The sequence below is a fragment of the Cucurbita pepo genome, chromosome LG17 (assembly GCF_002806865.2).
Source record: "Cucurbita pepo subsp. pepo cultivar mu-cu-16 chromosome LG17, ASM280686v2, whole genome shotgun sequence".
Lineage (NCBI taxonomy): Eukaryota > Viridiplantae > Streptophyta > Magnoliopsida > Cucurbitales > Cucurbitaceae > Cucurbita > Cucurbita pepo.
In genome coordinates, this window is record NC_036654.1 from 5482373 (window position 1) to 5505833 (window position 23461).

The 23461-nt window shown below is 37.3% G+C and overlaps 4 protein-coding genes and 1 long non-coding RNA gene across 13 annotated transcripts; 3 read left to right on the top strand and 2 right to left on the bottom strand.

Moving 5' to 3' along the window:
* The first annotated feature begins 639 nt into the window (after positions 1-639).
* Positions 640-4547, top strand: LOC111778351 (E3 ubiquitin ligase BIG BROTHER). 2 transcript variants are annotated; one of them, XM_023658124.1, is made up of 8 exons: positions 640-828; positions 1359-1505; positions 1604-1832; positions 1930-1967; positions 2135-2179; positions 2858-2985; positions 4160-4268; positions 4350-4547. In XM_023658124.1, the coding sequence occupies exons 2-8, from the start codon at positions 1359-1361 to the stop codon at positions 4413-4415; spliced, it is 762 nt and encodes a 253-aa protein (XP_023513892.1). In that variant the 5' UTR covers positions 640-828; the 3' UTR covers positions 4416-4547. The 2 variants fall into 2 exon arrangements, with proteins under 2 accessions (XP_023513892.1, XP_023513893.1); XM_023658125.1 differs by lacking the exon at positions 640-828 and adding an exon at positions 858-1148.
* A 528-nt stretch (positions 4548-5075) lies between these two features.
* LOC111779318 lies at positions 5076-7327 on the top strand. Its single transcript, XM_023659448.1, has 6 exons — positions 5076-5369; positions 5473-5525; positions 5700-5755; positions 5869-6300; positions 6774-6951; positions 7039-7327. Exons 1-6 carry the CDS (start codon positions 5225-5227, stop codon positions 7186-7188), a joined length of 1014 nt encoding a protein of 337 aa, XP_023515216.1. The 5' UTR covers positions 5076-5224; the 3' UTR covers positions 7189-7327.
* A 1953-nt stretch (positions 7328-9280) lies between these two features.
* LOC111779317 (protein DETOXIFICATION 43-like) lies at positions 9281-16140 on the top strand. Of its 4 annotated transcripts, none has more exons than XM_023659445.1 (12): positions 9281-10412; positions 12223-12369; positions 12661-13178; positions 13282-13454; positions 13537-13672; positions 13769-13865; positions 13987-14087; positions 14192-14355; positions 14493-14564; positions 14823-14939; positions 15027-15323; positions 16011-16140. In XM_023659445.1, exons 2-12 carry the CDS (start codon positions 12338-12340, stop codon positions 16113-16115), a joined length of 1812 nt encoding a protein of 603 aa, XP_023515213.1. In that variant the 5' UTR covers positions 9281-10412; positions 12223-12337; the 3' UTR covers positions 16116-16140. The 4 variants fall into 4 exon arrangements, with proteins under 4 accessions (XP_023515213.1, XP_023515212.1, XP_023515214.1 ...); XM_023659444.1 differs by having other exon boundaries at positions 12230-12369; XM_023659446.1 differs by having other exon boundaries at positions 12260-12369.
* LOC111779321 lies at positions 10923-15252 on the bottom strand. Of its 3 annotated transcripts, none has more exons than XR_002812674.1 (3): positions 14975-15252; positions 14589-14680; positions 10923-11241 (listed from the first exon to the last, which is right to left on the bottom strand). It is a non-coding gene; the product is annotated as an uncharacterized LOC111779321 (long non-coding RNA). The 3 variants fall into 3 exon arrangements; XR_002812673.1 differs by having other exon boundaries at positions 10923-11244; XR_002812672.1 differs by having other exon boundaries at positions 10923-11268.
* On the bottom strand, positions 16133-22649 carry LOC111779316 (cellulose synthase A catalytic subunit 3 [UDP-forming]). 3 transcript variants are annotated; one of them, XM_023659440.1, is made up of 15 exons: positions 22283-22649; positions 22058-22123; positions 21649-21844; positions 20618-20841; positions 20437-20551; positions 20138-20336; positions 19796-20062; positions 19373-19718; positions 19138-19275; positions 18459-18584; positions 18156-18368; positions 17812-18076; positions 17396-17598; positions 16950-17300; positions 16133-16833 (listed from the first exon to the last, which is right to left on the bottom strand). In XM_023659440.1, exons 2-15 carry the CDS (start codon positions 22076-22078, stop codon positions 16249-16251), a joined length of 3249 nt encoding a protein of 1082 aa, XP_023515208.1. In that variant the 5' UTR covers positions 22079-22123; positions 22283-22649; the 3' UTR covers positions 16133-16248. The 3 variants fall into 3 exon arrangements, with proteins under 3 accessions (XP_023515208.1, XP_023515210.1, XP_023515211.1); XM_023659442.1 differs by lacking the exon at positions 22283-22649 and adding an exon at positions 22221-22236 and having other exon boundaries at positions 16249-16833; XM_023659443.1 differs by lacking the exons at positions 22058-22123; positions 22283-22649 and having other exon boundaries at positions 16249-16833; positions 20618-20846; positions 21649-21720.
* Positions 22650-23461: the final 812 nt, after the last annotated feature.

Consider the following 23461-nt stretch of genomic DNA (forward strand, 5'->3'; position numbering starts at 1 on the left):
GTTGTTGCCTTTATTTTATACTCGAAATCTCTCTGCCCCCATTTTCTAAAACTTTCTTCTTGAACCAGGGCTAGAAGCTCGAACATACGTCGCTTGTCCGTATGCGACACAAGAACGAATAAACTTAACTCACTTGTTGCTGGAAAGTGAGTGCCACACAATCGCAAGTGCAGTGCTATCAAAGTGCGATTGTGACAATATGCTTCGTTCCCTTCTCTAACCGATGTGACTACTTGTTCTACATATACATAATTAAAAAAAAAAACGACGTAACAGACTAGTTTCGAGTATAATCCTCGAGTAATATAACAAATGCATCAAACATGTTTAAATTACCTAAGAAATTTAGGGAATTGTTTTTTTATTTTTATTTTTAATTTTATTTTATGTTCCTTGAATAGTGTTTCTGACATGAAACATGTTTGGCCAACAAGAAAATTAAAAATTAAAAAAATAAAAATAAAAATAAAATGAGGCCATGGCATAGAGTGGAGTGGACCACCCTTTTGTTATTTTTTATTTTCTCGAGAAAAATACAATCTTTTTATTTTTTATTTTTATTTAAAATTAAAAAAATAAAAATAAAAATAAAAATACATGAACTTGGCCATTTGAAGAAGATTTGAAAGCCCATAAAAGCAGAGCTCAAAAACCTTCCCTTTGCTCAGAGATGGGATGTGGATTATAGCCACAAAACAAATTCAAGAACCAACCAAGCAACACAGCACAAACCCATTTCTTCATTTCCTTTCATTTTCATCTCTCTCTCTCTCTCCTTAAACTCTGCTACAAATCACAGCTTCTAGTGAGAGAAACACTAAAAATAAGGTTATTTCTTCATTTCTTCACCTCCCATTGTTCATCCTATGTTTCTTGTTCTTTTTTTTTTTGGCTCTGTTTTTAGTTTTCTGTGAATATTATTAGGATTCTAAGGAATACTGGGATCTGTACCTGTTTCTTCTTTGCTCATTTGTCTGTTTTTATCTGATTCTTAGGATTCTCTTACATCTTTTGTGCTCATTTGTCTACATCTGTCCAATTCTTCACATTTTTCCTCTGTCGGGGGAGTTTCTGTTTCGCTGTCTACAAACCAAAATTTGTAGCATTTTCCCTTGTTTTCTTCTTTTGGGGACGAAACAATTTCTAATGTAAGTTTGTTTTTCGTTTTCTTTAATGTTTTTGTTTCATGTTTTCTATGTTGTTGTGTGTTTTAGGGTCTATTTCCTATTTCATTGGAACACAAAATTGTAAATCTGCTGTTTTCCCCCAAATAGATGGTTGTGGATAATGTAGGTTTCAAGTTCATTTCGTGTCGNTTTTTTTTTTTTTTTTTTTTTTTTTTTTTTTTTTTGTTTAAGATGAATGAGGATAGACAAATGGAGCTACACTACCTCGATGGCGGCGGCTTCCCTTACACAGTTACTGAGAGTTTCATGGATTTCTTTGAAGGGCTTCACCAACATCAAGTGCCTGCTTATGCCAATGCCGTGCCATTGCTCGATCAGGTAACGAAGCGACAATCGATGAAATTTTTCGATGAACTCTAGTGTTCTTAGTTGAGAGAGTGATTAGTATTGGAAATGTATGGTGATTTGTTTCTTAGGGGAATGCATATTGGTCAATGAATATGCAATGTTACAAATTTGGAGCATCCGATCACGGGAACACGTATTACGACCCTTTGGAGGAAAGTCGACATTTGCCTCCTTCGGTTGATGTTGGTGAAAGGGAATGGGAGTATCCTTCGACGGTGAATGTCGATGTTCCTGAACCGACGTATGCACCATCGGTCGAGGAGGATGTTGTAGATACTCATTCTATGCCAGAAGAATGTAAGCCTTGATCATTTTGATATGATACCGAGTCCGTTTGTTTCGTGACCAAAACGTCGAGTTGAATTGTCGAAAATCGGCATCTTTTGTTTTGTAGGTGATATAAGTCATCAGGAGGAGACCAGTACTTCTCAAGTATGATGCTTTCTTCTTGATATGCAATATGTCTATTTTTTTCTCTTAGGACTATCATCTACTTAATGGCTAATCAAAAAGTTGTTCGGGATCGGTTTACGTTCTTCGCTATTATCATCAAAGGTTTGAAACTCATCGAATCCATCTTCTTTTGTTCGTCTCTTTAGGCTATATGGCAAGACGAGATTGATCCTGACCACATGACCTATGAGGTAAGCTTTCTACTATAACTGTGAGATCCCACATTGGTTGGAGAGGGGAACGAAGTATTTCTTATAAGGGCGTGGAAACCTCTCCCTAATAGACACGTTTTAAACTCGTGTAGCGGTGGACTTGGGCTGTTACAAATGGTATCAAAGCCAGACACTAGACTGTGTTCCTGCGAGGACGCTGGGCTACTAAGGGGGGTGGATTGCGAGATCCCATATCGGTTTGAGAGGGGAATGAAACATTCCTTATAAGGGTGTGGAAACCTGTCCCTAATAGACGCGTTTTAAAACCATGAGACTGATACGTAATGGACTAAAATGAACGATATCTGCTAGTGGTGGGCTTGGGCTGTTACAATAACGTTTAGAAATTGAACTAGTTTTATAACATGTTTTAGAAGATGTCTGTAGATCTGTAATCGAGTGGCACATAGAAGTCGAGGTTATTGTACGCTCGAAACCAATGTTTTACCGAACCCGTGATTGTTTTGCTTTAAAGTGAAGGCTTTGTAGGCTCAATTATCAACAAGACACTATTTTCTTAGGGCCATAGAACTATGGTTGACTGTCTTATAAATGGGAACCATAGAAGCTTTTACTATATAACAAAGAAAAGTACAATGGAACTGTGTTTAGCCATGACTGAGCCATGACTGTGGATTATCTTACATGGTTTTACAGGAACTGTTGGACTTGGGTGAATCGGTTGGAACCGAAAGTCGGGGTCTTTCCGAAGAACAAATAAGCTTGCTTCCGACTGCACGATGCAAGTTAACGAGCTTTTTCTCGAGAAAAAAGCCAGATGAAAGGTATGGTTTCGACAAATGCATTCGATTAATCTCGCTCGATGTTTGTTAGTCTGCATTACTTGGAGGATATAGGAACTTTCCTGTCATGAGAGCTTAGAAGGACCTATTGGAAAACGTTTTTTAAAATGATGCTTGTTTCGGATAATTTTTATTCTGAAGTCCAATGAACTTGTGAGATCCTATATCGGTTGGAGAGAAGAACGAAACATTCTTTATAAGGGTGTGGAAACCTCTCACTAGTAGACGTGTTTTAAAAACCTTGAAGGGAAGCCCGAAAGGGAAAGTCCAAAGAGGACAATATCTACTAGCGGTGGACTTAGGCTGTTACAAATGGTATCAGAGCTAGACACCTCGTGGTATGCAGTGAGGACGCTGCCCCGAAAGGGAGGTGGATTGTGAGATCCCACAACGGTTGGAGAGGAGAACGAAGTATTCTTTATAAGGGTGTGAAAACCTCTCCCTAGTAGACGCGTTTTAAAAACCTTGAAGGGAAGCCCGAAAGGGAAAGTCCAAAGAGGACAATATCTACTAGCGGTGGACTTAGGCTGTTACAAATGGTATCAGAGCTAGACACCTCGTGGTATGCAGTGAGGACGCTGCCCCGAAAGGGAGGTGGATTGTGAGATCCCACAACGGTTGGAGAGGAGAACGAAGTATTCTTTATAAGGGTGTGAAAACCTCTCCCTAGTAGACGCGTTTTAAAAACCTTGAAGGGAAGCCCGAAAGGGAAAGTCCAAAGAGGACGATATCTATTAGTAGTGGTCTTGGGCCATTATAAATGGTATCAGAGCCAGACACCGAGCAGTGTGCAGTGAGGATATTGGCACCAAAGGGGCGTGAATTGTAAGATCCCACATCGGTTGGGGAGGAGAACGAAGCATTCTTTATAAGGGTATGGAAACCTCTCCCTAGCAGACACATTTTAAAAACCTCGAAAAAAAGCCTAAAAAGGACAATATTTGCTGGCGATGAACATGGGTCGTTACAGGATCTATTTTTTCCCTCACACTATGCAAGTTAACACATTCTGTTCGGTCTTTCGGGCTTTTGTATATCCATGTCAATTTGCTAGCTATAGATCACGTTCTTCGAGTCGTCTTAAGTTGCTAGCTGGGTATAGATCCCCGTACCTTCTCGGTACGATTTGATTATACTTATTTTGTTTTGACAACAGATGTGTGATCTGCCAAATGAGGTACAAGAGAGGGGAGAAGCAAATAAAATTACCTTGCAAGCATTTTTACCACAACAAATGCATAACCAAATGGCTGACCATCAACAAAGTTGGTTTAATTTCATAGACTTTCTTTCTCATGTCTTTATACTTCCCACCATTTCCGTTCTAACTCGTTCGTGTCGATCAGATTTGTCCAATCTGCAACATCGAGGTGTTCGGAGACGAAAGCACGGATGCGTCGGGCGGGCAGTGATAACGGACACTAGATTTTGGAAGCTCTAACATTTTGCACACCTTCCCTCTTCATCTTTTCCCAGTTTTGCCTTCTTCTCACCATTTTGTACATCTCTACTTAACTAAGTTAATTAAGTACTCTTATAACTTCTCAACTCTTTACCAAAAATTTAGCTTGTTTTGTAGCCATTTTCATGGGGGATTCGTGTTGATTTGCATTGAACCACGGTGTTCGTGTTCGTGTTCGTAGGTTAGATTTCGTCATTCATTTGTTTCAAAATTTGTAAACGAAATAGTGAAAACGATGATAAATTTTTAAGAATATTTTTCTTCTTTATTATGTATCAAAAGTAGTAATGGAGAGTTTTGTAGGGACACGGAATGAAATTGGTGGTGGGGTTGAGACGGGGAAACCTTCCTCATCCCCATTTTGTCTATATCTCTAAATCCAACACTCGGGTGCGTTGGGTTGTCGGTTTATTTTTATAATTATTCTAAAAAATTCAATTTATTTACCATACATGTTACACTCGAATATAAAAAAAAAAAATTAATAGTGACAAAGTTAAATATTTTTTATCTTCACGGGTCGGGTCGGGTGGGTAAAAATGGGCCGATGAGCCCAACCCCCGGCCCAAACGTTAAACAATTTACATGATAATTAAATAAATAATAATTGAGAAAAAAACTCCAACGGTCAGAACCGACAAGCTGGGCACAAAGACGTTCACGAAAGAGCAGAGAATTCTCCAGCGTACTTAACGGTCAAATCTTCATCTTCTTCTTCTTCTACGGCTCATCTCCTCTCTATTTTGCGGTAGCACAACAATGGAAGCAGCAATAATCTACTGGAAAAATGTTCAATGGAGATTCGTGGAGGACGAACTGTACGAGCACATTAACGCCCCTAAATGGGTTGATTTCACCGCGATCCACGACGCTGTCGATGATGAGGCCTGGTTTTGTCGCCCTGGTGAGCTTCTTTTTCCGCTTGATCGATCTCTGTTCTTTATTTCTCTGGAGTTCTTCTGCTCTTTAGATAGTGATAAGTGTTGTTTTCTTTTGGCTCTGTGTAGATTGTAAGCATCCGAAAACTGCTGAAGAGCTACTTCGAGTAACTCCTTCGAAGGTACCGATTTCTTTCGTGTTCTTTGATTTCGTACTGTTTGATTGGCAAGAAGTGTGGGAAGAATGTCAAGATTTTGTAGACTTGGTTGTTGGCGTTTCTGAGTTGAGATAATCTGACCTAATTAGGGCACGTAGTTCTTTTTTCCCTAAAATTTCCGGTTTCTTTCCATTGAAGCTTACAAGCCCTGGATATAGCTCTGAAACTGTTCGATCCAGTGATCGGAAGGGAAGGTACTTCAATGATTCAACAGTTTCAGTTTTAGCAGATTTCACATTTGGATTGATCTTCTTCATTCCAAATAGATCTGAAGTTTTTGTCTATTTCCTTTTTTGGAATGATTCAGAGATGGAAAGTTGAAGGGAAGAGGGCATCCTCAATCATCAAACAATGAGAATCAGAATCCCAATTTCTCAACGCCTCAAAACCACACAGCCAAGGCTGTCTTCACTAAGGCAGAGATCAAATCCAGCACTGAGAAGAATCCAATGGCGGAGGATGAACGACAGAACAATAATGGGGCGGCTCCATCAAGGAACTTATTTGCAGGGCGAGATATTCTGAACCAAATTACAGAGTTTTGTAATGAGATAAAGAGAATGGCAATCAGGGTAAGGGAGGGAGAGGATAATAAGCAATTGGCTGTGGAGAAATGTGTAGAGAAGGAGGTTCCGTTGAAGGATTCGGTGAAAGAGAGGAAGCCATTTGGTGAACTCAGTGTAGAGAAATCTGATGGATCAATCAATAACAGCATGAAGCATAAGAAAAGAATCAATATGTGAGTAATTTTCTTATCAATCTTCTTGTTTTTGGACTCTGGTTCAGTTTATGCAGTGCCTGCTTGCCAATTTCTTGTCCATGTGTCTATGAATCATATGTTAAGAACCACGACTCTAGACGACAATATGATATTGTCCACTTTGAGCCTAAACTCTCATGACTTTGCTTTTGGTTTATTCAAAAGGTCTCATACGAGTGGAGATGTATTCCTTACTTATAAATTCATGATCACCCTTTCAATTAGCCTTTTAATTAGCCGACGTGGGATTCCCCACCAACAATCCCTCCTGTTCTTTCAATTCATCACTCATTTTGTGTCAATAGGCAGCTTGTTATTCCAGGATTAGTTCAATTTTTTCAATAGGGGCAGCTCATGATACAGAACTCAATGAAGTTCTAACAATGTGCCTGCAATTTCAGACCATGTTTCAAGTGTTAGCCAATGATGAGTTTATACAATATCTAATGCAGCCGAACTGCCGGAGATAGAGAAAACATCCCGATCTCTCTGGACTTGGAGAAGGTACGACGACACGAAAGAGAGGATACCGCAGCACTGCAAATCCGAACCAATCCACCGTCTCCTCAATGCTTTTCCATGGCACCAAACAAGATCACCCCTTCAAAGGGCACGAAATCTAGATTAAAGGTATGCTACTAAACAAGTTGATAATGATGATGATGTTCCTTGAAGTTGTGTGATTGAACATGTGTGTGTGTTTGTGTTTGTGTTTAGGAGATGGAGAAGGACATGATTGTAGAATTGGGGAAGGAAAAGGTGTCAAAAGAGGTATCTTCTTCTTCTTCTTCTGCTGTTGGTGAAAAAGAAGGTAGTAGAGCATTGGATGTTCTTTGGTTTCTCAAACCTTGCACTCTTTCAAACTAAAGAAATCCCAATAGGGTATTTAAGCTTGTGGTTCGGTCAAACTCGACCTACTCCACTTTTCAAGGGCTTTTGTTGAATAAACTTTTCTCGATTCTTTCCTCGGATCAGGGCCCAAGAGTAAAAGAACAATCAATCCTTTTCACGACTCATGATCAAACCGATACAAGTATCTGAATTATTTTGTAGGAACACACCACAACTCTCTACCAGAGTAGATTTACAATTTGATCACTTGCAACTATTTCTTCACAATAGAATAAAAATCTCTCTCAAAAATAAAATGAAGAGAAATAAGCTTGGAAGCTTGGAGAAAGCATGCTTGGGAAAGCTTTGAGAGAGCAACAATGGAGTCGATTGGAAGCTTGGAGAGAGCGTGCTTGGAGGCTTTGTAAGCTTATTTCGAGATCTATAACAGAGGTTTAAAAAAATTAAGATCGAAGAAATTACGAAAAGAATGAAAAATAGGATTTAATAGGAGAAATGTGAATTATTAAAATATTTTTATAATTATTGTGTTGGAAAGGAAAATAAAAAGTGGATATTTTTAATATTTATTGTGTTCGTAGATAAAGGTGCATTAAAGGTAAGGTGTCCCATAAATGTCAGTAAATGTTAGGTGGACCAAAAAAAATTTCAAATTATAAAATAAAATAATAAAAATAATGTGAGTAACAATTTTTTTATTTTTTTACTTTTATAATTTAAATGATATATGATGTTTTATACCAAATTAAAATATATGGTGTTAGTTTTTATTTCTAAGTAATTAAAAACTCTACCATTTTTTAAAAGTTTTAAATGTCGTATTTTGTGTCACCACATGTTTGACTGTAACGAGTTCTGAGTAATTGAAAAAGGTTTTGAAATCGTTATTTCCCAACATTTACTATATAGATAATCTTATTTCAAACGATAATTCAAAATACTAATAATAAAACATCAATTAATTAATTAAAATTAAGGGCAAAAAAAAATCATTCTTTGAACTTTCATACCCAAAACCCAAACAAAATCAATTTCTTTTTTTACAATAAAAAAAAGCATTGTTTAAAAAAATGTCCGTAGTGTCTATAAATCAGTGGGTTTTGGAGTGCGATGTAAAATCCTAACACTAAAAGGTACGGAACTTGTACCTAATAATCCTAAAACACCCACTATTTAAATTTATATTTTCAAGTTGAAAATTAAAATATGGCACTCCATTTTATTTTATTTTTAAAGTTTCACTTGAAAATTAATTATTTACGAAAAAAAAAAACGGAATTTTTTTTTTTATCATTTTTATTTTTAGTGGGAGTCTCTTTCNAAAAAAAAAAAAAAAAAAATTATAAATTTAGTCCAAAAATTTTAAAATTCATTTTTATTTGATCTTTAAATTTTAAAAATTACAAATATAATATCTTTCAACTTTGTTTAAAATTTATGGATCTACTAAATACAAAATTAAAATTTTAAAATGAATCAATTAATTTAGTAAAATTTCGAATTTATTAATGACATAATAGACTCAAAAGCTTAAATTTTAGTTATTTATTTTGAAAAAGGACTTTCCCCAAGCATGGGAAAAAAGAGGATAGACGAGTAGTCTCCCAAGGAAATAACAAAAGTTGATTAATTAAATTTAAAAGAGCACTAAAGGGATCGGTAGTGGAATTATCATGTCCAAAATTTGATCTTTGGCTGCTTAATAGAAAATTATAGAATTTTCTGCTTAATACATTTGAATCCTAAATATAAATAATCTTGAACTATCTAAGTTTTGCATTTTCTAGCTCAACTTTCACAAGTGAAGTTCTTTATAACTTTCACAAGTGAAGTTCAATCCTAAATAAAGAATTTCAACCGACTAGTTTTACATTTACTTTGTTGAACTTTCACAAGTACACAAATTCCATTTGTATCAACCATCCGGACAATAATTCTATCAATTATCTCTCTAATTCAAAAGTAAATAATCATGCAAGTTTACGTTTTCAGTGAGTAACTGTTAGGAATCACGGATCTTCATAATAATATGATATTGTTCACTTTGAGCATAAGCTCTCATGACTTTACTTTGTGCTTCCCTAAAATGACTCATACCAATGGAAATAGTATTTTTCACTAAATTAATCAATGTGAGGCTCACTCCCAATAATCCTCAACAATAACGCTATGGAATAGAGAAAGTTCTTACTATTCTAATAAAATGATATCCAGGACATAACTTCCCATGTGGACGAAGCTTTGTAGATGAAACTAAATAGCAAGTAATCTTTCAATTACATTGAAACAGTAAAATAACAAAGACTTTAAAAGTAAAATATCTCAAGCTACAGATGTCCAGGCTTGCACAAATACTGACTTATATGGATGAATCACATATCCAGATTTAATCTTTGAATTATTAAGGAAGCAGTATTGAAGATTGGAATGAATTATGAAAATAACTTTCTGGATACTTAATCTTATAGCTAAGTTACCACATATCTAGGCTCAATTTTCTCTCTCTCATTAATCCAGTGTCATATACCCACTTAACCCAGAAAAAGTGGGTCACTATAAGAACAAAGAAAAATATAAGTTCATTCATATATATACATATAAGAGGCGTGGGGTGTTGGAAATCCTATGTAGTCGCACATTTATCAAAAGAATACAAAATAATATTAAATAAAAAACTAGACAGCTACCTACTCATTAAAGTCACTTCAATCTTTTATGCACTTGGTAGAGAGAGAGAGATTTATGCTCAAAATATTCTCACACATGTAAGTGGAGCAAACTAAAGGTATTATCCATTCCAGACAACTATCTCATTTTACTACATCTGTTTGCCAAGGAAACACGTTGGATACTAAATTTTAGGTATGTGGCCATCCTAGGTTAACTCATTTTCTTTTGAGCTAGGCATAATTGGTATCATATACATTAAATATAACACAAATAGACCCTTAGAAAATGAATCACAAACAAAAAAACAAAAAAACAAAAAAAATGCATGAATCTAGTGTGCACTAAAGCACTTTAGTTTACGCTTTTGTTCAATTGCAGTGGTGGAATATCCACCACACAGTCAAAGAAAACCATTTAATTCACAAAAGCCATTCTCTCTTTAAAGGTGGTATAAAAGGAAGGGGTGGCTGAGTTTGTTTTGGTGTCCGAAACAAAGCAAGTTGGTAGGGAAGGAAGAGCACAAGGATCAGCTGAAATATCTTTGCTAAGTCAGAGGACTCTAAACGAAGGTTATTATTTATATACATACAAGTTAGTTCATTTATTTTGCATCATAATGATAATTAGCCTCTCTTATACTATTTCATTAATACCTAAACTCTCCTTTTTCTTTGCATAATACCTTCTCATATGTGTGTATACATACATGCATACATATGTACACACATATATATATAGAGGCAAGCATGAAATGGCTCGTAAGTCCTTTGTAGGATACCTTTGGGCAATATATGATGTTTGTATGTGTTATGTGAAAACTTTGCATTGCTTTTTCGTGAGATTAGTTGAGTTTTTGGTCCTTCTTTTGCTCCCTTTACAGGTAAGCAAATTTGGTATGTATGGGCGGATGGAGTTTTGTCTATGGTGTATTGAGTTCCTTTGCAATCTTTTTCTGTAGGAATTTGTTCATTTTGTTCACATATTAATGTGGTCAACTACAACCGACGAAAATAATAATAATAATAATAATATGATTATTAAATTTATGTCTAATTCGTACTGTAAGAACAAAACACAAATTAGTAACATCAGAGTTTAACAAATACAAATATTTTAGATTCTTTTGACACATGAAAATTCTAAAACTTCTCATCTTTTTCACCAAATCCATCTGCTTAACCAACGCTACAAATTAACTAAAATAAATTAATAAAAACAACCCCTAATAATAAAATCAGCATTGGTTTTCTTTAATATTTAAGTAGGGTTTTGGTCACATCAACTTTACATAGAAAATCTAAGATCTGAGAGTTATTTGGTGTAGGAAACAAACGTAGCATTCAGGCTCATCCCCATATAATAATTGCTTTGTTATTTCATGGGCTGTTTTCTTTCATTCTTCTTTGATCCTCGTAAATGAACAAACTGTCAGAGGATGCTTAACTAGTTATTAAATATTCTCACTAAGGCCACATCCATGGAAATCTTTATGGAGTATAATTAATAAACAACTCTATGGATTTCTTGGGTCCCATTTTTTCCTGTGAAATCTCTTTAATCAAGGATCAAAACTCCATATTTTGAGGTTATCTGGGGAAGATTTCAGGAAAACTATTATTATTCAATTACAAGCTAGCTAGGAAGGTTCCCCCATAATAGTCCATCATAGAAGCATATTTTTTTCCTTCTGTTTCCTCCTTGCTTTGGTGTAAACAATATTATTAAATTGTCATCAGCAGAAGGCAGATCTGGGGAGGGTTTCATATGCATGGAATGAACAAAGTGTTAATATTTCCATGTAAAATTCTAAAATCAGAATCAAATTCCTTCAAATGTACTTCTCAAATAAAAGAATCAATGTATATATACATCTAGGCATGAGTTCTTCACCTATTTTCCATGTTCGAATTCTGAAACTAGTGTTGGGTATGAACGTATCATTAACATAATCCCCTACAGAACAAAGAACTTAGAGAGGAACGGTTGGCTGAGAATTCATGCATCGTGATTTACCCTGAACATCAGATTGTTCACTTATATAACTCTCCCTTGTGGCTTCTATATTATTTATTGGCAAAGCACAGAGCTCTCAGCATTAGTGGTCCTCGGGGCCAATCCTACACTTGACTCGTAACCTCTCTCTCTCTCTCTCTCTCTCTCTCTCTCTCTCTCTCTCTAAGTGTGTAAAAACTAATGTAACATACTAAAACTAGAAGTCTTTTCATTCTTTCGGTTGAAAATAATGGTTTTATGCATGGTGTGTCAACTTCAAAGCCTTCAATTTCACTGCCATTCTCAAACTTGCTGCTGTTCCCTCGACATTCAAAACTTTTAGCTGTTTAGAATGTTTATGTACTTGCATAAATGTGCTTTCTAAAGCTTTCAGATCTTCTATTCTGGGATCGGAATTCAACAGCCTCAGTTCAGTTCTACAACACTGCAGAATCAGAACCAGAACCTTAGTCTGACCACACAAGGAGAGATCAAGTCGAAGATGCCTGTTAATGTTTTCTTCAAAGACGCAAGGTGCTTTTTCATGTTCCAATCAATTCTCTTCTTAAAATGCTTGATGCTCAAATTTAAATTAAAAATCCCGATCTGAATCTTTCAATCAAAACTTGTAATCTGGTTCATGTGGCTATTCAATGTGGCAAGTTCCTACTATGCCACTTTTAAAAAAATCACTTTTCCCATCTAGGGATTGCCCAAAGAAATTTGTGCCACAAATATCCATTAATTTACTAGATACTCTTTTCCGACCTTGGAAGATACTTTTTCAACTAATGACTAGTATGTTTTAAATGCAAATACATGTAGACGTGTTTTCAAGTTTGACACAATTGGTCGAGAGATCCTGGAAATTGCACTGCCTGCTGCTCTAGCTGTTGCAGCTGATCCTGTAGCTTCTCTTATTGACACTGCTTTCGTCGGCCATCTTGGACCAGTGGAACTTGCTGCAGTTGGAGTATCAATTGCTATATTCAATCAAGCTTCAAGGATTACCATATTTCCACTTGTAAGTATTACAACTTCTTTTGTCGCTGAGGAAGATGCCATTAGCCAGGCTGCCACCAAAGCAGCAAAAGGTGACAAAGGGAACTGCTTGGCTGATGATCATTCAGTGAAAGTGAATGTGCCAGAAGAACATGAGCGCGAGGACAGTGAAAAACTTGCAGCAAAACAAGACTCTGTCAACATGAATCACGAGCCAACAAAGAATATTGTCTCCATTGAACAAGGTGCAGGAAAAGAAAACAAAGAGAGCTCTTCAACAAAAGAGGGAACAGAAGAATCAGGTCCAGATAATAATGGTGCTCTTCAAGATTTGGGAAAAGGTAAAGCAAAACTTGATGGTTACATTTAGGAGATTTTAATAATTTTGATGAGTACTACCCATGTAATTTCTGATTTCCTTTTTTTTTTTCTACCTTTTTCCAGAATCGGGTGCCAACGTAATCAAGTCTACCGCTGCTAAGTCCAAAAAGAAAGAAAAGAAGCAAATTGCATCCGCATCAACAGCTCTGATATTTGGCTCAATTCTAGGTCTCATGCAAGCCATATTCCTTGTTTTCGGAGCCAAATCTTTTCTGAATCTAATGGGTGTAAAAGATGTGAGTGCTCCCTGTAACTTAGATGTAGTTCCGTTTTAGATCAAATGTCTCCCTCTAATATTTTGGTACTTACAACAAACAGAATTCGCCCATGTTAGCCCCTGCTCACAAGTACTTAACATTAAGATCACTTGGTGCTCCTGCTGTTCTTCTGTCATTGGCCATGCAAGGGATCTTTAGAGGGTTCAAGGATACAAGAACTCCCCTTTACGTTATCGGTAGGCCTTGCGTTTCCCTTTTCCTCTACATATAGCTGAACCTAGTATATCAACCTCCTATGACTAGCAACCATTTGTTTATATGCCTCTATGTAGTTTTGGGATATACTGTAAACATCATATTGGACCCTATTCTCATCTTTGTGTGCCGTTGGGGGGTCAAAGGTGCAGCTGCTGCTCATGTTCTTTCTCAGTAAGTTTCAATTTCTACGCACTGCCTTGTAGCTGGAACCTTACAACCTTGCTTAAAAATGGCATTAAATTCTTGTCTTGACATTCCAAAAAACTTGTGAGTCTTACTTCAATCCTTCCAGGTACTTTATTGTGTTGGTTCTCTTCTGGAGACTGGTGCAAAAAGTCAATCTCATGCCTCCAAGTCTTAAAGATTTGCAATTTGGCCGATTTCTCAAAAATGGTAAAAAGTTCCTAAACAATTCCTAACTCGATACTCCAATACCAAGTAAATAGTGAGATCCCTTAATCTTTAGCTCTTATTGATCTTTGAATGGCTGGGAACAGGAGGGCTCTTGCTGGCAAGAGTTATAGCAGTCACCTTCTGTGTGACTCTAGCAGCAGCACTGGCTGCAAGGCTGGGTCCAATTCCTATGGCTGCATTCCAAACTTGCTTGCAAGTCTGGATGACATCTTCTTTATTGTCTGATGGTTTAGCAGTAGCAGGACAGGTAGTGAAACAAAAGCTTAATTCCCTCAACTCCAAGACGTCATTTCTAAGTGACAATTTATATATGTTTGGCAGGGGTGGGGGAAGTCTTTTAGTTATCTCTTTTATGGTGTATGATTCATTTTCTTGTTCATTTAGGCAATTCTAGCCAGTGCATTTGCAGAGAAAAACTATGAAAAGATAACAGCAACGGCTACCAGAGTATTACAGGTAAGAAATGAATTCGAAACTCACAAATTGGAGAGCATTCTCTTTCTGCTTCAAAGATAACAACACATAGCCACAGTCGCAGAGATCATGAGTACCATGCACTTGCATAACAAAATCTGCATCATCCAAAATCAAAACGGATAGATTAATACAGCCATATTTCAGAACCATGATTATCTATAATAATTCATTCTTCTATTACCACAGAAGAACAAAAACTCAGCTCCTCTAATCAATCTAAAACATTTTATTGGACAGATGAGCTTTATTCTAGGTGTTGGACTCGCTATTTTCGTCGGAATCGGAACATTCTTCGGAGCAGGAATCTTTTCAAAAGACATTCATGTGCAATACCTTATACATCTAGGAATTCCGGTAAATAAACAAATATAGAAAATCTTCATCCTTACAATGCCATTGATGAACTCCTCTGATTCTCATCTTTCTCTGGAAACTCATCAGTTCATCGCAGCTACACAGCCGATAAACTCACTGGCGTTTGTCTTCGACGGAGTAAACTTTGGAGCTTCAGATTTTGCGTACTCCGCATACTCATTGGTAAGTTCTTCAGGATCATCCTCCACCTGGTTGCAAAACCTCCTCGATCGTTACTCAGTTTGCTCATCATATGCTTCAGGTTCTGGTGTCTATTGTGAGCGTTGCATCTCTGTTTCTTCTCTCCAAGAGCAATGGCTTCATCGGGATCTGGTCTGCTTTAACCATCTACATGTTTCTGCGTACGTTTGTGGGCGTTTGGAGGTATTCTTTTAATTTTCTTTTTTCATTTTCAATAAAATAACACACAAAATAATATAATAATTTTATTTTTTAAATACTTATTATTATACGTATTTCACGAAATTATTTATGAGATAGAAACTAAATTTTAACCGTATCATAATTACGAGGGTTAAATTTGTAATTTAACCTTAATGTTATTATGAAAGTAGATATATAATATTTGAGATATTTAATTTCTTTTCGTGAATTTAATCTCATTGTTAATAAATATTAAAACAAATTGAGAATAATTTTACTTTAATATAATATTTATGCTAAATTATTAGAGAAAAAATTTCTAAATTTTTTTTTAATATTTTATAAGCGTTTTAAAACTTGTGAGGGAGAAATTTGTCAAAATACTGGGCAAAAAGCTGACATGGCGGTAACTTAAAACGGCCACAATATTTTTCTAAATTAATTTAAAATAACAATATTTTTTACCCAAATAGTAATTTTAAAATATTTATAAAAAAAGTAATATTATATATATATATATATTTAAAATAATATGATATTTTTTAAAGAAATAAATTCAATGATATTTTTATTTAATAATTTAGTCTATTATTTTATAAGCTCAATTTTTAATGAGCCAGAAAATTCTAAATCTATTCGAGTAAATTTAGTTATTATTTTTTTTATACGTTGTTTATATAATTGCAGGATGGGTACAGGAACAGGACCGTGGCGTTACCTCAAGACCCAAAGGCTTCCCTAAAGACAAACTCGATACATGTTCCAGCTTCATATCAAACTCTTATATTATAAGCTATTACTTTGTCACATTAGTACTTAAAATGGTTATATATTTTCAATACTCTATAGTTTGTATCATATCAAACTCTTATATTACAAGCTATTAGTAAAGCACTTTAAGCCATTACATCCATTTATGGTAAAACTAGCAGTTGATTCCACACTCCTCGACGTCGGGACCTATGACTGTTGTAGTGAACGGATCGATTCTTACCCATAACAACGAGAAGATGGAAGCAAGTAGAATCGACCACACGACGACGATGGTCGGCGTTCTGTTTTGACGACCCATTAAACCTTTCAAGAAGGGATAGAGATGGATGATCACCCAAAAGGCAAAGAATAGCTTGCCAAACAACGGTCCCCATGATTGGTATCCGCTGTTGATTGCATAAGATATGCCTGCAACGACACCAACCAGGTTTACTATAAGGAGTGTAGTTGGTGGAATGAGAAGAGTTGTCCATTTGAACAAGTAAAGCTCGGCGAAGTCGCCATCTTCATCCGATGCCTTGGACGTGACGGTGAAGTTCGTGTCGATTCCAGCTAGAACCTTGAGCAAACCTTGGAAAACAGCAAACAGGTGAGCTGAAACGCCACCGATCACCCAGAATTGTTCGTTTCTCCACCACTCGTCGATCCCGACTCCGCTCCATCTCATCTCGAGAATTCCCGTTGCGAAGATGGAGAGGAAGAGGGATATAAACCATATACTTGCAATGTTACTAATCTGCAAACATATGGAATCAAGTTATGAAGACTCATTACATGGCATTAGCCATGCCATTGTGAACAAACATACGTCGACCTAAAATTCGGGTTTTTTTTTTTTTCGTTATGTCGCACCTGGGGAATAATGAATTTGTTTGTCAGCAGACACACGGCTGGTAACGTACAGTACATGAGAAGAGGAACAGCGGTGATCGGATAGATTGTCGTGTTTACATACGCAAACCTTTCGAGCCATTTGAGCCTTCCACCATAGCCATACCACATAGGGCAATGCCTACTCAGAAGAATCTCCACGGAACCGAGCGCCCATCGAAGAACTTGGTTTAGTCGATCTGAAAGATTGATAGGCGCCGACCCTTTAAAGGCAGGACGTTTTGGTATGCAGTAAATCGACCGCCAACCACGAGCATGCATTTTGAATCCTGTAAGGATATCTTCAGTGACAGAGCCATAAATCCATCCAATCTGCAAACAGACAGAACAATAGCAGACAATGCATCATATGTATTTTGACATGTTCTGTCTGTTTGGAGCAAGAAAGGCAGCAAAAGTCGACAAACCTCAGATCCCCAGTCGGTTTTGTCTTCGTATCCGCAGCTGATAACATGAATAGCCTCCTTCAGAAGAGATTCAGGTGTTGCAGATTGAGGAATGCCGCCGTTTTCCATAAGGGTCGAGGCAACGAAAACAGCTGACTGGCCAAACCTTTGCTCGAGAGTCATATGCGACATTAGCAGTGCCTTCTCATCGTCATATCCAGCACCTGTACACGTAATCTCTTGTTAATTTGTCATAGACAATCTATGTGAGATCCCACGTCGATTGGAGAGGAGAACGAAACATTCTTTATAAGGGCGTGGAAACCACTCCCTAACAGACGTGTTCTAAAAACATTGAGGGGAAGCCCGAAAGGAAAACAGCATGAAGTAAATACCAAAACAAGCAAATAGGATAAAATCTATAGGAATGAGTATACCTTCAACGACTTCTTCAACATCGTCGAGATTGAAAATTGGCACTGTCGGGTCCACGTGCTTGTTCGACTTCTTCTTGTCGGGACTCTTTTTACTTGATTTTGAATTTTTCTTTCTCGATCCACCACAGAGTAACGACAGAACCCCTGGTTTCCGACGCTTCGGTTTGAGAGGAGGTTCGTAACCATACAGTGCAGTTCTATTGAAAACACATCCAGTACCCACATAAACTGGTCCTTGAATACCATCTAAACCTCTTAAATTTATCTGAGACAATGAAATCAAAGGAAGAATGAGAACCCAAATGGACTACTTGAATTAAAAGAAGAGCACAGGAATAACTTACATCAAAGAAAACAGTATTACGGTTGGCGTATCGATCGTTCTTATCGATACCGTCAAATCTTTGAGGAAACTGAACATAACAGACATATTTTCCTAGGTTTGGATCCATCATGAAACACATTGCTTCCCTCAACGCCTTGCTATTGTTTATGTAGTGATCACAGTCGAGATTCAACAAGAATGGGCCATTCGTAAGAACAGCTGACACCCGAACCTGCAGCGATATCTTGAACGTTATTTTACTGTAATTTAACGCTCATTAACGTGAAAAAAGATATCATTTTTGTAGCTAGCTAATACTCACAAGAGCGTTCATTGCACCGGCTTTCTTATGATGTTGGAATCCGGGACGTTTTTCACGAGATACATAGACTAATCGAGGCAACTCGTTACCTTCAGAATCCAGTCCACCGTTCTGGCCCAAGAAAACCTGAATATAAATGGCATGCAAGGTTGTATTTAATAAGAAAATGTGTAACGCCTCAAGCTCACTGCTAGCAGATATTGTCCTCTTTGGGCTTTTCCTTTCGAGATTCCCCTCTAGGTTTCTAAAACATGTCTGTTAGGGAGAGGTTTCCACACCCTTATGAAATGCTTCGTTCTCCTCTCTAACCGACGTGGGATCTCACAATCCACCCTTCTTCAGGGCTAGCGTCCTTGCTAGTACACTGCCTCATGTCCACCCCCCTTTGAGGCTCAGCCTCCTCGCTGGCACATAGCCCAGTGTCTGGCTCTGATACCATTTGTAACGGCCCAAGCCCACCGCTAGCAGATATTGTCCTCTTTGGACTCTCCCTTTCGGGATTCCGCTCAAGGTTTTTAAAACGCGTCTGCTAGAGAGAGGTTTCCACACCCTTATAAAAAATGTTTCGTTCTCCTCTCCAACCGACGTGGGATCTCACAAAATGATCATATGTTTATAGACGGATGAACCTCAAGTACTGATGTAACTGGCTGAGGTCAGTAATAATTGAAAATAGTACCTGGATCATTCCTGGATGGTCTCTAGTATTATTTCCAGGCCATGGCGTTCCATCTTGCATAATCCATCCTTCTTCGGGAACCTTCTGCGCCTTCGATACCAGGCCGTTGATCCGAACCTTAAACTCCTCGTAGTCTCTCTGCAATAAAGTGAGGGCCAATAAAATAGCTTCCTCTATCAAAACTTTGTAGATATTTACAATTTCGGGCGGTTGTTTTTCGGGTTTTAGGCACTACCTTCATCGCTCTTCGATCTTTGACAAACGATGGATGAACTTTATCCTTCAAGTAATCAATTTTCTGAGCGAAGTACCATTCGGGAGCCCGAGGCTCAATGCTGTACTTCTTGCAGAAAGGCACCCATGATCTTGCAAACTCTGATGTCTCAGATAATGCTTCGAATGTCAACATGGCAGCTCCGTCATCAGAGACATAGCACGAGACCTTGTCAACGGGGTAGTCAACAGCGAGAATGGATAGCACAGTGTTGGCTGTGACAAGTGGAGGCTCCTTCAGTGGGTCAACTGTACTCACGAAAATGTCAACGGCAGCAAGCTGTGACGGTTCTCCTTCCCTATCATATCTATGAAACATACAAATTTCATTGAATTACGAAACCGTTTCGACAATGAAAATAGAGTGGAAAATAACTTTTTCTACCTTAATGCAAGCCGATCGAGATATGTCTCACGGTTTACAGGAAACCACTTCGGAAACTGATCTAATATCCAGGATATTGCAAACCAGATCTCACATATAACAGATACCAGCCATAGAGCGTATGCATTACGTACAGGATTCGTTATTCGGTAGTGCAAGAAAAAGCAAATAATCACGAGCCGAAGAACAATCACCAATCGGTAAGGGTTTATCCTTGATGATGGAATAGAAACCTTTCGCGAGAGAGGCTGACGAGCTTCATCATTTCTAAAAACGAAAGGAGTTGACATGAAAAACATGAACTTTTTGCATAATATATTGCTCATTTCGAAAAAAACTTACAATAAGGAATCATCGACAAGCACATCCGTGCAGGCATCGATATCTCCACCTCCCCTTTCGGATGCAGCATGGGCTGTGCTCATTGGAACAGCATTCTTCTCTTGTTTCATCTTCCAGCCATCGACTCTCTCTTTCCACGCTACGTTGCCTAGCCCTGATGAATTATACTCCTTTGTAGCGTCCACGTCTCGCACATTAGCTGTATCGAGTAGCAACCAAGAATCTCCAAGTCATTTATGATACTTGCATACACCCAACAGCATAGATAGATGTTACGTTACGAAAATGAGAAACTATACGTGATTGGTTGATATCAGCTGCGTAAGAAAGAGAATATATCGGCTTCCCACGAGGATGTCCAGGTGATGCCATTGAATGATGCTCGGGCGATGCAGCTGAAAGTTCTCCGGAAACCTAAAGGTACATAATATTAAGAAAAAGATAGCTCTACTTGCTTTTATGCTAAGGAAATGATATCACCTGCCCATTGGTGAGCAAGGGAATGTGATTTAAAGAAACTTCTTTGTCATAATTTGGAGGCGGGAGATCTTGTGCTTGTCCATATGACATCCGCCAGTTCATCATGTGCTCCTCAATCTTCTGCTTCTGTTTTTGACTTTCAGAAATGTAATTTAAATCAATGGCGTCGTCGTTGTCGTCGTCAAGCTCAACGTCATCTTCGTCGCCTAGAACAGCAGGACTTCCTGTACTAAGAAAGTGGAAGAGGGTATTATTGTAAATAACTTTACGACGTCGAGGTGGTAAGCGATCTTTCAAAGAAATGACGTACTATCCGAAATTTTATCACAAAAGGGTACTCAAATTCGTAACTTCACGATCCTAAATGAGACAGAACAAGCCATTCATGATTTTTAACGAACTCGATATGATGAGACAAACAAGTTGGGGGAAAATAGACAACTTTGTAGATCTTATACAGTAACGGCTCAAGCCCACCGCTAACATATATTATCATCTTTAGGCTTTCCTTTTCGGGTTTCTCCTCAAGGTTTTTAAAACGTGTTTGCTAGGGAGAGGTTTCCACACCCTTATAAAGAATGTTTCATTTTCCTCCCCCAACCAATGTGGGATCTCACAATCCACCCCCTTTAGGAGCCCAACGTTCACGCTGGCACTCGTTCCCTTCTCCAATTGATGTGGGACCTCCCAATCTACCCCCTTCGGGGCCCAACGTCCTTGCTAGCACACTATCTCATGTCCACCCCCCTTCAGGGCTCAGCCTCCTCGCTGGCACATCACCCGGTATCTACCTCTGATACCATTTGTAACAGCTCAAGCCTACCACTAGCAGATATTGTCCTCTTTAGGCTTTCCCTTTCGGGCTTCCCCTCAACATTTTCAGAACGCGTCTACTAGGGAGAAGTTTCCACACCCATATAAAGAATGATTCGTTCTCCTCCCTAACCGACGTGGGATCTCACATACACACTGAGAAAAACCGACAAATATTGCAAGAAGAAACAGCAACATTATCACATGACAAAACAAACCTTTGTGTCTCTTGTATCTGCTTTTACATTGAGGACAAGACTGATTCCCATCTTTTCTCTCGTACTCATAACATGGTCTGCAAACAGGAAATGTGCAAACATCACAAGCAACAAACACTTCACCCTCAATGGTCTTCCCAACGTTATCTCCACATATTTGACAGGTGTGGGGGCCCATGTTCTTCATAACCTTTGCCTGAGTTCAAATGAGCATCACAGAACACATAGCTGATTAAACTATCTCATAATTTCAACTCTTAAGTGATATCAAATAAACAATTTGGTTAAGAATCAAAGCTTATTTTTATGCTACAAACTGATTTTGAGGAAGAACTTGACATAAACAAAGCTTCCTCTCTTCCTTTCAATCCTTTTTCCCACCAACCAAACAAGTTTTTTCGTAACTTACCACAGATTCTCCTGTTTCCATGGCAGCTGCTGCCTTTCTTTGATCAGATAAGAACAGATATCAATCCTGTAAAGAACCCCAAACAAGAGAAAAACAATCAGTGCAAATCAATAACATTCCAAGACTCTAAAACCAAGAACACCGGCAAAATTAGTGAACAAACCCCATAAAAAAACAAACCCCAAATCTTCAAATGATAAGAAAAATGGCTACAGAACAACAAACCTCAAAAATATCGAATATAGAAACAGGCAAGAAAGGGCGAGGAATGAGCGGAGTATACAGAATCTCCTCTTTTCTCTCTGTTTCAAGAGTCAATAAAGCAGTGGCAAAACAGCTGGCTATAAACAAGCTCACAATGCTGACAGAGAGAAAATGGGTCTGATGAAAGGGACAGAACAAGTGCAAGGAAACGCGAGAATCTCCTCTCTCTCTCTCTCTCTCTCTCTATCTCTATCTCTATCTCTCCGCCGTAAGAGACGGTAGCGGACGGCGGAGAGAAAAACGGAGAAGATGGTCACGAGCGGCGCAGCTCAATCATTTGCTCTGCTGCGGGAAGATGGTTTTTGTTTGAATTTGAAAGGGTCGCTGCAAAATCCAATTATTCTTTGATAATTCAATTAAGGGATGAAATTTGTTATTATGGAGAAGGGAAATTGAAAGAAAATGAAAAGAACAAATCAATGTCATTTAAGGATGTGGGGTCGTGTTGGCTGATTTTTTTATGGAACCAAAAACCAGCTGTTCAAAACTGACAGTAGATAAGGGTCCAGACGCAATAATATGTGATTAAATCAAATTGTTAAATTTTGTTATGTGAAATTACAAATTTATCCTTCATTTTGTTAAAAATTGTTCTTTTAGTTCATTAAATTACAAATTTCATTTGGGTATTCTGGACAATGTACAATTTTAATTTCTAAACTATTGAATTATAAAAATTGTTTATAATTATGATGATATAATTTAATTTCTAAAAATTGTTAAATTTTGTTATGTGAAATTACAAATTTATCCTTCATTTTGTTAAAAATTATTCTTTTAGTTCATTAAATTATAAATTTCATTTGGGTATTTTGGACAATGTACCATTTTAATTTCTAAACTATTGAATTATAAAAATTGTTTATAATTATGTTGGTATAATTTAATTTCTAAAAATTGTTAAATTTTGTTATGTGAAATTACAAATTTATCCTTCATTTTGTTAAAAATTATTCTTTTAGTTCATTAAATTATAAATTTCATTTGGATATTTTGGACAATGTACCATTTTAATTTCTAAACTATTGAATTATAAAAATTGTTTATAATTATGTTGGTATAATTTAATTTCTAAAAATTGTTAAATTTTGTTATGTGAAATTACAAATTTATCCTTCATTTTGTTAAAAATTATTCTTT

What these genes read in the sequence shown, in the direction of transcription:
- LOC111779317 (XM_023659445.1), top strand. Translation starts at nt 12,338, where the DNA reads ATGCCTGTTAATGTTTTCTTCAAAGACGCAAG. An exon ending in TGGCCGATTTCTCAAAAATG is followed by an intron (nt 14,088 to 14,191) that starts GTAAAAAGTTCC and finishes GGCTGGGAACAG; the next exon opens with GAGGGCTCTTGCTGGCAAGA. An exon ending in TTATACATCTAGGAATTCCG is followed by an intron (nt 14,940 to 15,026) that starts GTAAATAAACAA and finishes GAAACTCATCAG; the next exon opens with TTCATCGCAGCTACACAGCC.
- LOC111779316 (XM_023659440.1), bottom strand. Translation starts at nt 22,078, where the DNA reads ATGGAAACAGGAGAATCTGTG. An exon ending in CTTGTCGATGATTCCTTATT is followed by an intron (nt 20,063 to 20,137) that starts GTAAGTTTTTTT and finishes TTTCGTTTTTAG; the next exon opens with AAATGATGAAGCTCGTCAGC. An exon ending in CTCGATCGGCTTGCATTAAG is followed by an intron (nt 19,719 to 19,795) that starts GTAGAAAAAGTT and finishes TATGTTTCATAG; the next exon opens with ATATGATAGGGAAGGAGAAC.
- LOC111779318 (XM_023659448.1), top strand. Translation starts at nt 5,225, where the DNA reads ATGGAAGCAGCAATAATCTACTGGAAAAATGTTCAATGGAGATTCGTG. An exon ending in TCCAGTGATCGGAAGGGAAG is followed by an intron (nt 5,756 to 5,868) that starts GTACTTCAATGA and finishes GGAATGATTCAG; the next exon opens with AGATGGAAAGTTGAAGGGAA. An exon ending in CATAAGAAAAGAATCAATAT is followed by an intron (nt 6,301 to 6,773) that starts GTGAGTAATTTT and finishes TATCTAATGCAG; the next exon opens with CCGAACTGCCGGAGATAGAG.
- LOC111778351 (XM_023658124.1), top strand. Translation starts at nt 1,359, where the DNA reads ATGAATGAGGATAGACAAATGGAGCTACACTACCTCGATGGCGGCGGC. An exon ending in CCGTGCCATTGCTCGATCAG is followed by an intron (nt 1,506 to 1,603) that starts GTAACGAAGCGA and finishes TTTGTTTCTTAG; the next exon opens with GGGAATGCATATTGGTCAAT. An exon ending in AATGGCTGACCATCAACAAA is followed by an intron (nt 4,269 to 4,349) that starts GTTGGTTTAATT and finishes CGTGTCGATCAG; the next exon opens with ATTTGTCCAATCTGCAACAT.